Source organism: Hypanus sabinus, chromosome 7, assembly GCF_030144855.1.
Source record: "Hypanus sabinus isolate sHypSab1 chromosome 7, sHypSab1.hap1, whole genome shotgun sequence".
Lineage (NCBI taxonomy): Eukaryota > Metazoa > Chordata > Chondrichthyes > Myliobatiformes > Dasyatidae > Hypanus > Hypanus sabinus.
In genome coordinates, this window is record NC_082712.1 from 58059513 (window position 1) to 58078776 (window position 19264).

At 41.1% G+C, this 19264-nt stretch overlaps 1 protein-coding gene across 1 annotated transcript in view; it reads left to right on the forward strand.

The window, feature by feature from the left end:
* megf10 (multiple EGF-like-domains 10) overlaps positions 1–19264 on the forward strand; it is a 176877-nt gene that overhangs the window by 90050 nt on the left and 67563 nt on the right. Inside the window, exon 8 of the mRNA XM_059973847.1 lies at positions 6271–6407. Within this exon, the coding sequence (XP_059829830.1) occupies positions 6271–6407 (137 nt within the window). The remainder of the gene's footprint in view (positions 1–6270; positions 6408–19264) is intronic.

Sequence of the window (19264 nt, forward strand, 5' to 3'; positions counted from 1 at the left end):
CTAGTTTTGCAGTGCAGCATTATTTTGCTTTTTTAATACATTTCAAAGTTAAACTTTATTCATAATAAAAATGTCTATGCAAAAAAGAAACACTGCCAAACTTTTATATTCGTGGTCTTTACATTCAGTAGTGTTAGCTTATTTTAAAAACAAACATAGCACAGTTGCCCCTTGAGAGGCTCCTGGGGTGCTGCACTATCTCAATGTTTGAGTGGCTTCCCCAGCTAATTCCAGCCCTCCATCTAGGGTAGTGGAAGATCCCGAAACTATGCTCCTTCTCCACCGAGCTTTTGCCTTGGCTGCACCGAGCTTCATGGCATCACTCAGCATAAGGTCCTACAGCCTGGCAGCATTCCCTTACAGACATTTCACTGTGCTGGAACACCAAGCTTTGGGCAGAGCAAAATTCACCTTTCACTGATTTGATTAGCTTCTGGCATCTTATGTCTGTCTTGATGTGTGCCCCTGATAACCTCAGCTTTGCAGCCAGGATATTGCCTGATTGTATAGCCTTTGCAGTTGAAGTAAGAAAGCCGACATCACTTCACTTTCAGGTATGCGTGGTACAGTTGCCAACATGCCCTGCTGCACATCTTATAGAAGCAGACTGGATTATAACAGCTGTTAAACTGAGTTACTGCATTACTGAATATGATGGTGTACCTTTCTCCACACAGGATGCCCAGTTCTTCTGGATTTGTTCTATCTCATTTATTTACATGCAATCTTGACAGGAAAGCACACCCCACACACATGATGTTCGTCTTCCAGAGGAAGCTCGCTCACTACTTTATTCTTTGAGCTGGCCACCTCCTGCCCATTGTGTTTCACTCAGGATGGTCAGTGTCTGACCTCCTGGGCTCTGATAGTGGAGAGATGCTCAGGTTCTTTACTGATCATTAACGCTCCTCTAGCTCCAAATTGAGGAAGGAAGGATGTTCCTACATGAATAGTTTTACTTGAGCCCAACATTTGCTCATCTAAGGGAAAGGAAGTTGAAGATCAGAACCTCAAACTTTACACAAAGCCCATTGTGTTTAGGTAGCAATTATCTCCGCTTTTCTTCAGAGACCTGCACTATCTACAGCAGTTATCTCCAGGAAGGAAGGGAGGGAGAGAGAGAGAGAGAGAGAACAAACCATCTCTATTTCCGTAACATCCTACAAATCCATTGTTAAAATAAGAAAACCAATATTACAGACTCTTTCAGGCTAACATCTCAGGTTCTAATTTCACTCATTTAGTTCCAATGAGCTGTTTTGTCCCATGAGCCAACATTTGCCTTCCTGTTCTGATCTCCTTCATGTCATGAAATTACAGGATGGATAGAGGAAAAGATTTAAAGAACCCTTTTAAAAATTAGAATGATCCTTCAGATTCCTGGAACTTCTGGCCATGAGTATCCAAAGTGGAGATGGGGTGTTTGGGATGAGTTTCAGAACCTCCTGCCTGTGCATACTCTCTGCCCTTCCTGCATCTCCCCCATTAACCTTTCCAGATCCAACAGGACTGGTGTGAAAGCAAATGATCCTCATTCTCCAGGGGATATCTCCTGCAAAGTACCACACAATATGAGAGTGTGTTCTTATTGTTAAGATGGGACCTTGTCTGTGAAAGAGCTGTGGAATGCCAACCCTACTATGGCTGTCACAGACAAATACATCTGCCACAGATGGAACAGTACCGTGTTGTTCGTTACATCCCTCGAGTTGCCTCACTCACAAATGAAAGCAGTGCCATCTTTGACAGCTACGCACTATTGAACCCAACCAACTTGGTCAGCGGTGGTGCAGCTGATCCTTTCTAGGAGATAGACATCAAAGTCCCTCACTCAATGCCGTTCGCTACTTTCAATGTTTCATCTGAATAATATGTAATGTAAGAGTGCATTTGTTCCTTGGCGGAGGGAGCATTGTATGCTGTATCAGTAGTAGATTTCCTTGGCCGTGTTTGATCTGATGCCATGAAACATTGAGGCCTGCAGTCCACATTGAGCACTCCCAGGACTGCTCCCTCTCTCTTTATCATTACCTTTAGTGGTATGCCCAGGTTGTGCACCAAGCTTCTTATGTTTGGGACATTTAATGGAAGCTATGATTTTCAAGTTGGTCAAGTTTATTGTCATATGATCAAGAACATTGCTTTTCCCTTGTACTAGCTCCATACACTAAAACGCTCCATATGGACGGCAGGGAAAGCAAAGTGCTTCACTGTGTGTTGCTATGTGTGATGATAGAAAACTAATTTACTGATTTACATGTATGAACAGGTGCAGTACAAAATTTGCTTGCAGTAGTATCACAAGCACATAGCATTACAAACACAAATTGAACAAGAAAACATGTATTATTCAAAATTATTTAAATTATTCAAGAACGAACATAATTAGAACAAAAAGAAAATAAAGTCCATTACAGTACAAAATGGTCATAGTGTTGTTATAGTGAGGTAGAGATGAGGGTTTTGCAAATTGCTTCATGAGTCAAATGCTAAAGGGAATTATGGTAGCTGTTCTTGGACCTGCTGCTGTGGGTCTTCAGACTTCTGTACCTCCTGCCCAATGGTAGCTCTGTATTGCCAGCAGTACTTTGTTTTCCTTATTTAAAAAAATATACTTTATACATAATATACAGTATACAGGAATGCATGCATCTTTCTCTACATTCATTGACCAATATGTCCTCTTCCAACTGTATAAACACTACACATTTCCAAAGGACACAGCCCCTCAGTGTCCAGGGATGACATCACGTCAGCATTTCCTGACATAAATATCCTCTTTGTTCAGGTATCCTCTCTGCAAATCTGCCTACAAGACCTCTCTGTCTATAGTATAAAAGGGAGACCAAGGTGTTACACAACACTGCGAGGGCAATAGGAAATCATTATCAACATTCAGTCCAAATTTATTAACCCCTTGTCTGCTTTTATTGCTTTCTCTATTCAGTTAACTATTTTCTCAGAACTAGGCAAAATGTGAAACCTATTTTTGGTTGTTTGAGTAAATTTAGTAATGTATTGGTTTAGAAATCATTGTCCTTGTTCGACTATATGACTTAACAATTGAACAAAATGCAAAGTTGCTGTATATCATTTGTCACATACGGCTGTAGCAATGTATGCTGTAGATTAAATAAGTTTAAGAATTTTAGATAAATCAAATCACAAAGACTGTAGTAGTTAAAGAAAAACCTCAGCTAATGAGACTCCTTTCTTATCCCTATGTTCTGCAGACTGTCCTTTCTTGTGCTGTGCTCGACCAATATTTTTTTAACATGCAGTCATTTTACCAATATGGATTCCCCAGTTTTGTGTTAAAGATAATTTATGGTTTAATCTTCAATCTGTTTCACATGATTTCCCCTGGCAAATTGTGCACTTTCCTCCAGTTCTGTGTTGGGGCCCTTCTACTAAACATTATGATAGGAAGAGAATGTGTTTAAATGAAATGAATGTGTTTAAATTGCCTATTCTGCTTAAACTTATTGGCACCATCTCAAACAATGTTCTCATACTTGAATTCTGGGAATATTGAAACTTAAAACACAAGCAGGAGCAGCAGGAGGCCCTGGGTCCTCTTGGACTTGGTCAGCCATGCAGTGAAATCATGGTCAAATGTATTCATCATCTCCACTTTACTGTGTTCCCACTTCCCTTTGTTCCCTTAGTGGCCAAACAGCCATCGATCTGGTACGTGGCATGCGCTAGGACCCAGTAGCCAACCCGGGTTTAATCGAAAGTGTATTGGTTCATCTTGTACAGCTTTTTTTCTGATCGCAAGTCTCTGCTGGATACTAAGAACAAAAAGTACTGCAGGATTATCCCATCAGCGAATTGTTCGATAGCGATGGAGCTGGAATTATTGCATACTGTTGTTGTGTTGTTATCTGGACTTGTTGTGTGCTGTTGGATGATGCATGTTCCAAAAAAAGGTGTGAGTGGTTGTCTTGGACATTTTTATTCTGATTGCAAGACCTTGTTGGACATTGGTAATGTAGAATAGTGAAAGTCCAGTTGACCGGTTTATTGGTGAGAACGACAGCTGGGGAGCTACATTGCCTTGGTTGTGATGAGGACTAGGTCATCTGCTGCAGTTGCCAGGGTAAGAGATGCTATGGTGGCGTGGAAGAGAGTAGGGGGTCTCGTTTGGGCGCGCTGGAATCCATACTGGGTTTGGGGCTGCCCCCTTCCATTGGTGCTGCCCTCTAGTGTTCGCTTGATAGAAGACCAAACTAAACCTAGGCAACTCACCATCAATCTACAGTCATGCCACTCAGGGACTTGGGCTATATTGCTTTTGTTTCTTTGTGACTGTATGTTTGCAGAAATTGTAACCATATGTGCTAATTGTGCTCTGTGCTATGTACTGTGTGCTATTGGTAATGTGTTTTGCACCTTGGCTGTATTCATGTACGGCTGAAAGGTAATTAAACTCGAATTTCAACATGACGCTCAACAACTGAACACCCACAGTCCTTGGAGATAATTCCAAAGTACTGTAACCCTTGTAGTAAAGGGATTTTTTCTCACATCTTTCAATCATACTACATGGAAACAGATCCTTTAACCCAATTCATCTATGCTGACCAAAATATCTATCTGAGTTCATCTCATTTGCTTGCATTTGGCATTTGCTTTCCCTCTGTATGGATAATGTTACTCTTCAAGTAATAAATGGAAGATACCTGAACTGAGGCCATGCCCCTGAACTGAAGGTTCTCCATCCTGAAGCATCTGCCCTGTTGATCCCCCAGAATGTTATGCATTTCTTATCATCTTATTTATCTAAATGCCAGTGAGCATAGACCCAGCCTTGATCATAGAACAAACCCTTCATCCTAGGAATCCCTAAAAATATGTGCTGCCGTCAGTGGAAATATATCTTTCCTTCTACAAATCTGTACATGATGTTCCAGGGATGGCATCAACGAGCCCTCCTCATGCTAATGAAGGGCAGCACAAAAAGTACATTCCTCGTTGTCTTTTGTATCCTCTACATATTACATTCCTGAGTTTCATGGCTGTTTGCTGGATCTTACAAGCCCTACCAGCTCAATGAGATCATGCCATCCAATAACACCCAATTAACCACTAACCCAACGTGGGAGGGAACCAGGGCACCCTGAGCAAACCCATTGTGGTCGCAGGGAATGCGTACAAATGCCTTGCAGACAGCATTGGAGTTGAACCTGGCTTGCTGGCACTGTAATAGCATCACACTAAATGCTACACTGCCATTCACCTAAATATCTCACCAAATTTCCTATCAGACTGATTAACCTCCCAGCTTCCCACACCATTCACCAACTGTGACCCTCTAAACCTCTCACCTAACCTGTCTACCTCCCTTCATTGGCTCTTTGCATCCTTCTCACAGCTGGGTTTCCAAACTGAATTTGCACTACCAGTGTATCTGTACAAAATGCATGTTTTTTTTTCATTCAGTTGATCCTTAACGTGGAGGGCCCAATGTTGATCTTTTTGGCACAGTCGAATAACAATCTGACAACTTCTCTCTTTCTGTTCTTTATCCTATTTGTTATATGCCACCCCCATTTTGAGCCCCGAGTTAAGATAAGGTGCCTTGCAAATGAATGTTATCAGAGGCTTTTTGAAAATTTAGAGTATATTTATCCATTAATTTTGACCATATTCTTTGGAAGGTAGAAGAAAGGAATTCATCTCATTAAAATTCTGAGAAGGCTTGAAAGGTTAGATACCAGGAGGCTGCTTCTCATTGTTGGAGACTCTAAGTTAAAGGGCATTGCTTCCAGAACAGGGATCAGCTGATTCAGGTCATGAACTGAAATGTCGACCATTCCTCCACCTCCATTGAAGCTGCTTGACCTGCTAAGTTCATCCAGCAGTTTGTTTTACTTTTACTCTATAGTACAGCTTCTGCAGTCTCTTGTGTCTCTGAGTATCCAATGTGGATTGAGGCAAGGGGAAATTGCTAAGATAATAGTTTTAGAAACAATCAGATGATCAAAGACTTCTGGGATTGCGTAGGAGATGGGCTTGAGAACTGGCAAATGATCTCAATGAACATTGGTGCATCTCAGCCTGGCTCCCATTCCTATTTCTTACGCATTTGTTTTCTTAGTGTAGACTCGTAAGGCTCAATGTCTCCCTTAAGAATGCCTAAGAGAAATATTGAGTAAGAATCAGTTTAGTAGATCATGGTAGTTTTATGCCAGTTATGATTGAAAGTATCATTCAGGCTGAATGTTTGTTTCCAAAAACTAATGTTTAAATTATATACTTTTACAGGGAACTGTTTGTGGCCAGCCATGCCCAGAGGGAAGACATGGAATAAACTGCTCACAGGAATGCCAGTGTCATAATGGAGGACAATGCGACTCAGCCACGGGTCAGTGTCATTGTGGAGCTGGCTACACAGGGGAGAGGTAATGGTATTTCTCATTACTGTATTTTCAAGCTTTATTGTTTTTAAATTGTGTTGACATCCACTGTACCGTTTCTCACCATTGTTGTAATAACCTCTTTGTTCTAATTAAGTCTGTTCTCTTGCCCCTTCTCAGTTTCTGTCTCTTTTTTATGGGCAGCTATAAACAACCCCATTTCCCAGGCACTTTTTGAAATCTACACCATTAAGCAAACTTCTGGTCACATCATAACACTTGGAGGACTTTTTTTGAAGCATTTAGGATATTTTGCCATAAGGGAGACAGTGTTTGTGTGGGAATGTTTTCAAGCAGTTTACATGCCAGTAAACATACAGAACAACTGGTTAGTTTCACAGTGGATTCAGTATTTAAATTAAATTAAATGGGTTTCATTTCATGCCCTTCTGTAATAATCAAACAGGGAATGGTGAATCCCTTGAAACCCCTGTCTCAAGGTTACTGGAGACCAAGTGTTTATATATATTTAAGGTAGAGATGAACAGTTGAGGAATTGAGGCTAATGGGGAACTGGCACAGAAGGGAAAGCAACGTATAATCACATTGAAGGGTGAAGCAGGCTAGAGGGGCTGAATGTCCTACTTGCATTCCTTTTTTTTCTTGTGTCCTTATGTTAAAAATATGTAGGTGCTGAACATCTGAAATAGAAATAGTACTGGAAACACTCAGCATGTCAGGCTGCATCTGCGAAGAGGGTAGCAGCGTTAAAGTTTTGGGTCAATGACCTTTCATCAAAACTAAGTGTTAGGAATCAAACTTTAAAGTTGCAGTGAGGGAAGGTGGGGGCAGGGGGTTAGTGAGCATGGAGAAATTCTGCAAGAAGGTCTGAGTTAGATGTCTGGTGCTGGCTGGGGAAGGGCAGTACAGAGCTGTTATTCTCAGCAGATCTCTCTGGAGGAGATTATAGATAGAGGAAGATGAATGAAGAGAGAGAAATGAAAATAATGCTGCTAAAAGCCAGGCTCAGAGACACAAAGAAGAGAGTTACTGTAGAAATGAGTTACAATACACACACACACACACACACACACACACACACACACACACACACACACACACACACACACACACACACATTGCTGGAGGAACAGCACATCAGACAGTATCTATGGAAAGGAATAAGCAAATAAGCAATCAATGGGTCAGGCTGAACCCTTCATCAGGACTGGAGAAGAAACGGTTCTTCCTCCCCCCTACCCTCCCCAGTCCTGATGAAGGGTCCTGGCCTGAAATATGAAATGTTTATTCCTCTCCATAGATGCTGCCTGTCCTGCTCAGTTTCTCCAGCATTTTATGCGTGTTGCTCTGAATTTCCAGCATCTGCAGAATCTCTTGTGCTTATGAAGAGATTTACAAGCTTGATTTTGTAAATGAACTAGTGTAAAAAGTATCTTTTGTAATTTTCTTTAACTATGATTACATTTAGATGGAACATAAGACAATGGCCCATTGACATTTGAACTAGCCATTATCGATGGCTCAGTGAACATTCTGACCACTTGCACCAATGGAAGGAGGTGTCTTGAGTTACAAATTGCCACACCGTTTTGCAGCAACACAAAACCTTTGTGCTATGTAACCAATGACTCATTAGTTAAATTCCCCACAGATTATCATGGCTGGTTGCTGACAGCATTAGGACTCTTTAATAAAGGAGTAATACACACAAAATGCTGGAATAATTCAGCAGGTCAGGCAGCATCTATGGAGAGGAATAAACAGTTGACATTTTAGGCTGAGATATTTCATTAGAGTGGAAAGAAAGGGGGAAGAAGCCCAAGACAGAAGGTGGGAGATGGGGAAGGAGTACAAGCTGGTAGGCGAGACCAGGTGAAGGGGAATGCAGATAGGCGGGGGAGGAGGGATGAAGTGACAGGCATGGTGGTGATAGCTGGAAAAAGCAAAGGGCTAAAGAAACACAAAGTGCTGGAGGAACCCAGCAGGTCAGGCAGCATCTATGGAAGTGGACAGTTGACATTTCACACCGCGACCCTTTCTCAGCACTGGTTATAGAAGAAGGAATCTGATAGGAGTGGGAGAAACGGGAGGAGGAGGGACACCAGAAGTAGGTGATAGGCAGGTGAGGAGAAGAAAAGGGACAAGAGGGAGCCAGAATGGTGAATGGAAAAGGAGAGAAGCGGGAGGGAGGAGAAATTACCAGAGTTTAGAGAAAGCAATATTTGTGCAGTCAGTCAGGCTAGACACTACCCAGACAGAATAAGACGTGTTGCTCCTCCAACCTGAGAGGGGTGTCATCGGCAGTGTAGACAAGGCCATGGACCATCATATGGGAATGGGAAGTGAAATTAATGCTTATTATCCTGCAATACCAATCAACCACTCCTGCTGGAGTGATTGAGACTGTGGAACCTGAATCCTGAAGGTACAAAATTGCCAGAAAATTCTGCAAATATCTATCTTCATGTTTTCACTTTCCCTCATTTCACTTTTCTCCAGGTATCTGATCTGACCTAGTTTGCTTTTGTGCTTCCGTGCTTTTATTGTTAATCCTTATGTTATCATTGGTTGAAGATTGTTGTCCCTTAATGTCCTGACATCCTAGTGCCCACAGCAGGCCATTAGCAGCTCACGCTCACAGAAGGTTGCAAGGCAAACACATTTTGAGTCGAAAACTGGGGAATATAATCCTACCAACAGAGAATACATGAAATGCCTGACTGCCATAAGATCTGGGCCATCAAATTGCAGCTGAAAACAGAGGTAAAATTACACAGAAAATGTAATAAACAGGATCTTAAGTGTTCACTCTTGCTGAAAAGCAATAATCTCCTCGACATATTACAGTCAATGTTTACTCCCACACTGACATATCTGCACTAATGCTGTAGGGCCACTCACTAAGCCATAGAGCATGCACTTAACATTCTCAGCTCTGCAAGTGCAGGATAATTTTCCCATAGAGGGTGCATGCCTAATCCTTTTAGTCCTGATTAACCGAGGGACTCTTAACGCAGCTCTCTGTGCATCCCATTGACTCTTCCATGGTACATGCCTCTAGTGTATATTCTGGGTTTTTTACATCCAAGAGATTGTAGCCTGCAGTGTAGGTTTTAGTGTAAATGCTCCCTGCTGTCACTTTAATGTGGGTTTAACCAGTTACAGCTTGTTCTGAAATAGGTCAGTAATTTGTCAGGTCATTTGGGGGCTCGGTTACACTGCTGCACTAACAACTTGTATATATAAAATAGCTTTAAGAAACAAGAATATTATCAAACAATCTGAATCTGAGTCACACAGAAAGATGTCAGAGAAGATGACCAAGAGCTTTGTTGAGCAGGCAAGTTAAACTTTAATGAGGGAATTCCAGAGTTCCAGAGGGAAGGCCCAAGGAGCTAAAATTATGGATGTGACTATTGGAACAATTAATGACTCTTCGTCTTACCCCTGTCTCTATAGCCTTCAATCTTTTTAACTTGCAGGATTTCTTGAGTACAATAATGCTCGAGTCACGGAGGTGGGGGGTGGTGGCAATGTGACAAGGCCCCAGAGAGATTGAGAACGTCAAGTCACAACATAGACTCAGGGGAGTATAGAAAGCTTGTTTGTGATTTATGGTGGCTCAGCAAAAAGATCAGGAGGTCTCCAGCTGCCACTCACTGAGTCAGCAGTGGGTTATTTTCCGGATTCCTAGTGATGACTGCATTTTGCTTTATTATTTGTTGCCTATGTAGCACTTGGCAAACATTTTGTTTCTTTTCAATGAGTAGATGTTGGGCAAACAGTTGAGTTGAAATTAATTCCAGATGACTCCTCCAAAGTTGAACTTTTGAACAAAAATGACAAATGAAGATTGGGCTGTTTAAAGACAACCTCATTTCCCCTTCTAGTGTGATATTTGGGATTGACTGTATAGGCACTGCAGTTTCGAATGACATGCAGGTTACATACAGTGTCTAAGTGTCTTGTGGTTACTTTGCTGCTGCCCAGTCTACTGCAAGGAATGCTGTGTCAACAAACTTTCATTGATGTTTACATAGACAAATTTGGCTGTGGCTCAAAGGATAATACTCCCTCCCGTCTAGGTGAAAAGTAAAGGGTTCAACTTCCAATCCAACAATGGGTGCAAAAATTTGGTCTGTCACTTTGGTAGAATACTGGATTGTCAGATATGCTGATGTTTGGATTAAGTATTAAAATTACTGCCCTTTCATGTGGATTTAAATGACCATGTGGTGTTATTTTTAAGTGAGCAGGGGCTTTCTTCTTGGTTCCTTGACCGACATTTCTCCATTGACTGTATTTGGTTGGAGCTTACTGTGTTAAAGTTGTATGCCTTCTTGTCTAGCTTAGCAAGTTGGATGCACTTTAAAGCTTTTTTTTGGCAATAAAAGAAAGTTGTATGTTCATTCCTCTATCATCTTTCACATCCCAAAGCAGGTACAAACACTTCATACATCCTTTCAAAATGTAATAATAGCTATAATGTTATAAGAGCACCCAATTATGTACAAGTTAGCTCCTGCAAACAACAATGTGAAGATGAGCAGATAATTTGTTATAGTAATGTTGATTGAAAGGTAAGTATTGACCAAAACATAAGGATGGATTTCCTATTGGGATGGTGTTACGGAATTTTTTTCCTCCTCTTTATGCAATGGCTTGTTTTCAATTGATTTCTGCATCTTTTGAGGTAGTTGATGGAACCAATGCCGGATCTACAGGTTCTTCCAAAGGTGAGGTAGTGAGTACCAGATGGGATAAATGGGTGGATAATTTGGAAGGTGAAATGGTGGTACTGCAGCTTATGCTGGGTTTCTGTACTCACCAGGAATGGACAAGTTTCTCAAAACTGGCCTGAATCCTCCTTTTCCATTTTAAGAAGGCCTGGATATTATCTACTGTGCCACTGATGGTGCGAAAGTTATACTCAAACCGTTTCCTTTGTCCTCATCTGACGGATTCCCTAAAATGAGAATGGAGCATTTGCTTTGGGAGTCTAGTGTCAGGTATACAAGCAATGTGACGTGCCCAGTGCAACTTATTGAATTTAATTAGGGACCCAGTGCTAGGGGTATTGATCTGAGAGACAACATTGAAGACATTGTTCGCTTACCCTGTCAATGGATTTGGTGGATTCTGCAGAGACGGTGTTTGTGGTAATTCTCCAGTGCTCCTTGACAGGACAGATGGGGTCTTCATTTAATGTCCCATTCCAAGGGTGTAACCTCTCATGATGTGCAGTGCCACACAGGGAGAAGGGGCATTTGACCACTGGGATAACATGCTGCATAGTGGAAAAACAGCTGATACCAAAGTGGGCCAGGGATGGACAAGGTGGGGGGAAAAAAGCAAGGAATAACAACACAAACCCTTCCCTCTATATCGAATGAAGGATCATTGTAATGCCAGTCCACCAGGAATATCTCCTGTGCTTTCCAGCAGGCTGATGAGAGGGCAAAGCGGATCTCATTTTAACATCTGTTTCTATTGTACCTTCACTCGCACAGTGGGCTTGAGACTGCTGTGTAGTGAATGAGACAGTATCTCAGGTTTGAAGTTTCAAAGTGTACTTATTATCAAAGAATGTATAACTATACAGCGTTGAGACTTGTATGCTTACAGGCAGTCGCAAAACAAGGAACCTGATAGAACCCAGTTAGGAAAAAGAAGACCAACCCCAGCACCCAGTGCCCACAGAGAAAGAGAAAAAAGCACAAAACAAATCATGCAAGCAATAGAAGCAAGCAACAACAAATGCATTCCAAACCAAATTAATTCCTTAGATCCAAATGCCCGGAGCAGCCCGCCATAGACCCAAAGCCTCAGTATTCAGTTCATCATATTAGTGGGGCAAATCATCACAAAATTCACAGACACTAAGCACAGCAGCCGAGGGCAGTCTCACAGCCTTGGCATCACAGAGACAGAAGCCCCAGACTATCTGCACTGGTGTTTCAATTGTCCGAACCTCGCACTAGGGCCTGGCCCTTCAGGCTGTGAATCACCCTGGGCCTAGATTTCGCTGCTGAAGGAGCGGTTCACAACTCCCCAAATCGGCTCGGCGACCAAAGCAATCCAACCTTGCCTGACTCTCAACACCCTGCCTTTCCAGTCTATATGGGCCTCATTTAGATTGCCCAAACAGCTGGCTGTACCTCGCATTGGGACCCGGGCCTTGCCACAACAAATCGCTCTGCAATTTATTTATTTTTAGAAGTGTTACTGGTAATGGTTTTATTCAAATTCTTTGCTTTTGAACTACCAGTAGGCTGTCACACGTCTTTAGTAGCGCCATTTTAAACTAGAAATTTAAGGTTTTCCATTGCCTTCTGATTTTGAGGTGAAAAGCCAAACTGAGTCATTTACAACACAGGGGTCCTGAATTTGGAAAATAAGCTATAGAAATAGAAGTCTTTGGTGCTTCTGACTTTATATTGAACCATGGGTAAGATTGCTGAAACTTTATCAATTATCCAAGATAAATTAGCAGCCTTACGACGGGCCCCTGTGGAAAAAATTAAAATGGCATGGGAGCATGATTTAAATACCTCCTTATCTGATGAGAGCTGGGACTCGATTCTCAAATCGGTTAACTCAACCTCTCTTTGTGCTCGCCATTGCCTTTTACAGATTAAGATTGTTCATAGAGCCCATCTGTCTAAATCTAAATTATCTCGATTCTACCCTGACATTAGTCCGCTCTGTGATAAATGCAAGAGGGGCGAGGCCTCTCTCATTCATATGTACTGGTTCTGTCCTAGCTTGGAGAAATTTTGGAAAGATGTCTTCACTACGTTATCATATATTCTGAATCAGCACCTAGAACCAAACCCCTTAGTTGCTTTGTTCGGTTTCTGGGGCGAGACAGATTTACGTCTGAGTCCGACCAAATGCCGAATATTATCCTTTGCCTCTCTCCTGGCTAGACGTTTAATCCTCCTCAGATGGAGAGATGTTGCCCCGCCCACTCATGCTCAATGGCTTAACGACATTATGGCCTGCTTGGACCTCGAAAAAATTCACTATTCAGTTCTTAATTCGGATCTAAAGTTCCATAAGGTCTGGGGACCTTTTATCGAGTACTTTCATAACCTTCCTCTTGACTAGGGTTTTTTTTTCCCTTGCTTTCAGCTCCTTTTTTTTTCTGGTAGTAGACATTACTATCCTCTGTTGCTACGTGTATTCACAGTCTGGGAGTTTGATTGTCCTGATTTATATTCTCTATATTGTGTTGTGGTTGGTCTGGAGTTTTTTTTTGTGTTGTGGGGCTTGGGGAGGATACTAAGTTTACTTGTCTTCAATTTAGGTGCTTTTTTTTAAATTCTCTTTCTCTATACCATGTTGTCATTGTATGCTTAATTTTGCACTGTATTATTGTTCCTCATTGTGATTTGGGGTTTTTTAAATCTGTAAAATGTATAAAAAAACTAATTAAAAAAAAGATTGCTGAAACTCTTACCATTAACAGTGCTCATTCACGAACTTGAAAATTGGTCTGTTTTGTTAATTAATACCAAGTTATTTCAGTTTTGGGTTTTTATTTTAGTTCTTTCAGCTTCCTTTAGGAAACTTCTCTGTTTTCTAGTTGTTAGCTGAATGTTGTAGTCAAGCATGTAAGCTCAAAAAGATTCAAGATTGCACATTAGAATGTTCCGGACATCGTCAGCAGGGCAGATGGATGATATTAAGTCAGTGTTCATATTCAAGTTAATGACCTTTTAACAGAACTCATCATCTGAACAAGACTGATAATCATATAGATGCTTGAGATGTAAGCACTTACCACTTCTATGGTGCCAGCCGGTTAATCTGTTGAATAAAGTGATTTTATTTCTATTTTGCATTTTTATTTGCTTAACACACAAAATATTTGTTTCCTTGGCCTGCTTCATCTGGGATCTCGATTGTATGAATAACAGATAGTAGAAATGTACTTATTGAAAGTTTACATTTCTGCTAATGCCAAAATACAAAAGCTTGTTTATAACAATGACTTTTGAATATTGTGCTGAAGATAATTTAACTAAGAATAAGCATCCATAGGGTGCATAAATTTGCAATACCATGTGCTTTCAATAAGATTTTTCCTTTTTAGAATTTAATTAAATGCTGAAACTTATAGCACATTAATTCATTCAGAGGTAATGAGGGGGTATTCACAATCTATCAACCCATTTTCACCATTGTTCAAAACTCTATCCCAACAGGAAGGGGTCCTTGCACTTGCATTGACGATCCATAGTCAAGGTCACAGAGCTTTTCCAGATTAACGGTGGGAATAGAGTTGGCATTGTCTAAACCAGGAGTCACAGACAGAATAAATCGACAACAAACAAATGCATCATTGTACTGTGATCATGATCTCAGCTGAGTCTGTGGAGTAATTTTAGTGACAAAGTGATACAACTCTGTTGCCTGAAAATAGATTATGCCTATAACGATGTACAATTATCAGTTTAGATATAAATAAAAATTCAATGAGCCTGTTTATTAAAATGTATGTTAGTTGACGTGACAAATGGAAATTTACAGTTTCACAAAACAAGGCTTTATGAATGCAATTCTTTGTTAATTTGATTTTACTTTGAATTTTCACCGCAGATTCTGGCTTTTTAGCACAATAATGTTGTTTGTTACATACAAACATCCTCCCATCCCCCTAATCCCAGCCTTTCACCATATTCTTATTCTCTAATATATTTAGCTAACTTTCCCTCTTAAATCATCATACTCCTTGTAGTATCGGGTACAATATTCACCACTCTCTGGGTAAAATGTATTTACTGATTTCCCTGATTTGTGACTGTCCTGTGTTAATCTCCTCTTGGTTTCAGCCCCATCCAAAATGAAACTTCCCTGCAAATCTCCCCATTAATGTAAAACTTCTTGAAAGTCATTTCTCAGATCTAGATCTAAGTTTTTATTACTGGATACAGTTAAGTGAATGTAAGTGATCCAAGTGCACAGTATTGTGCAGAAATCTACAAATATGTACCTATGACTTTTGCATGGTACTGTAGTAATTTTATGCAATGCACTGTACTGCTGCAGCAAAAAAAATCATGACATGTGTGAGTGATGATAAACAGATTCTGATATGAGTCTTTAATGTGGACTGAGAGCGGGAAGGGGGCTGGAAGAAGGGAATCATGGTTGGGAAAAGGGGAAGGGAGGGGGGATGGAACAAGATGCACCAGACAGACATTCTGTAAGGATCACTAAATGAATTGAATCACCTTGCCTGGTGTCTCAGGGCTGGGTGCGGCTGCACCCGCACCATCCTACCCCTGGCATTTCTTTTCTGCCAGCTATCCCACATCCCTCCCACGGCACTCCACCCTCACCATTCCCAACATCCTTATTTACAAACTCGCTCTCTGCCGCATGTTGACAAATACAGTACCGTGCAAGTGTCTTAGGCTCCTTAGTTATATATACGTGCCCAAGACCTTTGTACTGTATATGTGAATGGCAAAAAATCTTTGATGAGCTCTGATCGTGATGTTTTGAGGTTTAGTTAGTAATGAGGAGGGAGGAGCAATCACAAACAGAATTTAATTGGCAAAGATAATATGTAAATGAGATGAACAGGAATCTAAAATAAAAACAAAGTGCTGGAAACTCTTAGCAAATTAGGCAGTGTCTGTGAAGTTAAGTTTCAGGTCTGCTGCTCCTTTTTCACAATGGGGAATGAGGAAAGAGAGAAAACAAGTTAGTTTTAGATAAAAATGAAGGTGTTGGGGAAGCAGAAGGGTAAAGCAGAGAAAACATTTCTGAAAGGGAGAGGCCAGACTGTTGGCATTAATTGAGTCAAACTTATCTCCTTTATTTGCTTTTTTGTAAGACTGCAGAACATGGGAAGCCCGCAGGATCATGCAGTAAAAAGGTGACATGTAGACAGAGAAGAAACAAGTTACTTGTGCAAATGCTGGAGGATTGGAAAATGCAACACCTGCTTTTAAATAGGATAGGATAAGAATGTATACTTGGGCTCATCAGCTTAATTTTAGTGGCAGAGATGATAATTAGTGAAGAAAATGGGAAAAAATGAGCCAGTAAAAGAAAATATTGATTAAAGGAAAATGTTGTTTAACTGGACTAACTCAATTTTTCAATGTAGATGAAAGACAAATGGTCTATGTCCATATTTGACATAGTCCCAGCAAACAACGCCAAATTGAAATGCATAGTAACTCAGTCAGTGAAAGAATAGACTGAAGATTATCATAAGAACAAAACAGAGTCAGGGTAGAGTATTTTGTTATGATTTGTAAGAACTGCAGGAAACTTATCTCCATATCAAAGGTGGATCAAACTAGAAAATATAGTTTCAGGGAAAGATTGAAGGTGGATATGAGGTGGACCTTCTTATAGAGTTATAGATCACTACAGCACAGAAACAAGCCCTTCGACCCATCCATTCCATGTCGACATGTTTGCTGCCTTGTCCCCTCTTCCCATGCTGTAGCCATCCATACCTTTCTCATCCGCGTACCTATCCAAACTTGCATTAAATGTAGCAAATGGACCCATATCCATCACTTCCACTGGTGGCTCATTCCATACTTGCACTATCTTCTGAGTAAACTAAATCACCCTCAAATTCCCTTTAAATATTTACCCTTTCACCCTAAACCCATGACCTCCAGGGTTAATCTTATTCAAACTCAGGGCAAAAAAGCCTCATGCACTCAGTGCTTTGATTTATGAACACCAACGTGAGAAAACTTCTCTTTAAAACCTTTCAAGAAATTATGGATCTGTATTCCCAGACCCCTCTGTTCTACTACATACCCTAGTGCCCTACCATTCACTGTGCAAGTCCTACCCTGGTTTGCACCACAAAAGTACAATACCTCACACTTGTCTGCATTAGACTCCATCTGTCATTTTTCAGCCCATTTTCCCAGCTAGTCCAGATCTTTTATAGCTTTTTCTTGCTGTCATTTGCAAATTTGATGACCTAATTTATCACATTATCACTTAAATCATTAATATAGATGATAAATGAGAATGGACCCAGTACCAATCCTTGCGGCTCACCACTAGTTATAGGTAGACTTCCAATCGGAGAGACAACCATCTACTATCAAATTCTGTCTTCTCTCACTAAACTAATGCAGGATCCAATTTACTACTTCATCCTGAATGCCAAATGACTTAACCTTCTGGACCAGCCTCCCATGCGGAGCTTGTTAAAGGTCTTTCTAAGGTCCACATGGACCATGTCCACCATCTTTCCTTCATCAATCGTCCATGTAATGTCATAGAACAGTACAGCACATTACAGGCCCTTTGGCCCACAATGTTGTGCTGACCTTCAATCCCTGCCTCCCATTTAACCCCCCCAACTTAAATTCCTCCATATACCTGTCTAGTAGTCTCTTAAACTTCACTAGTGTATCTGCCTCCACCACTGACTCAGGCAGTGTATTCCATGCACCAACCACTCTCTGAGTGAAAAACCTTCCTCTAATATCCCCCTTGAACTTCCCTCCCCTTAGCTTAAAGCCATGTCCTTTTGTACTGAGCAGTGGTGCCCTGGGGAAGAGGTGCTGGCTGTCCACTCTGTCTATTCCTCTTAATATCATGTACACCTCTATCATGTCTCCTCTCATCATCCTCCTCTCCAAAGAGTAAAGACCTAGCTCCCTTAATCTCTGTTCATAATCCATACTCTCTAAACCAGGCAGCATCCTGGTAAATCTCCTCTGTACCCTTTCCAATGCTTCCATATCCTTCCTATAGTAAGGCGACCAGACCTGGACACAGTAGTCCAAGTGTGGCCGAACTAGATTTTTATAGAGCTGCATCATTACATCGCGTCTCTTAAACTCTATCCCTCGACTTATGAAAGCTAACATCCCATAAGCTTTCTTAACTACCCTATCTACCTGTGAGGCAACTTTCAGGGATCTGTGAACATGTACCCCCAGATCCCTCTGCTCCTTCACACTACCAAGTATCCTGCCATTTACTTTGTACTCTGCCTTGGAATTTGTCCTTCCAAAGTGTACCAGCTCACACTTCTCCGGGTTGAACTCCATCTGCCACTTCTCAGCCCACTTCTGCATCCTATCAATGTCTCTCTGCAATCTTTGACAGTCCTCTACACTATAAGTCCTATATATACACTATATGTCCTCCAAAAAAACTCTAAAATATTGGTTAGACATGACCTCACACATGCAAAACTATGTTAACTATTGCAAATCAGGCCCCATCTATTCAATACTGCACTTGTATATCCAGTCCCGTATAATGTTTTCCAATATTGCCTGATATTAGGTTCACCAGCTTATAATTTCCCAGCTTTTTCTTAGAGCCTTCTTGAAGAATGGAACAGCATTTACACCCTCCAGTCCTCTGGCAGCTGTAGCTAAGGATATTTTAAATATCACTGCCAAGGTCCATGTAATCTCTGCCTCCCACAAGGACACACTGTCAAGCCCTGTGGATTAATTCATCCTACTTGGGTCAAGGCAGCAAGCACACCCTCCTCTATAAACTGGATTTAACATAGAAACAAGTCCTGTGGCTATACAGAGTCCCCACATAACACCAAGCTCCCATTTGTACTAATTCTACATAAATCCCATTTTTGGTTTATTCTCCCCACCACTTTATTAAACTTATTAAACTTTTAAACTTATTAAACTTTATTAATAAACACATGCAAGGAGCATTTTAGAGTGTCCAATTAACCTACCAACACACGTCTTTGGGACTTAGGAGGAAGTCAGAGCATCTAAAGGAATCCCACACAGTCACAGGGAGAGTGTGCGAACGCCACACAAATGCGGACAGGATCAAATCTGGAGTCTCTGGTGTTGAGGCAGCAGCCCTGTTATTTGTACCACTGTGCTGCCAAGTGTTCA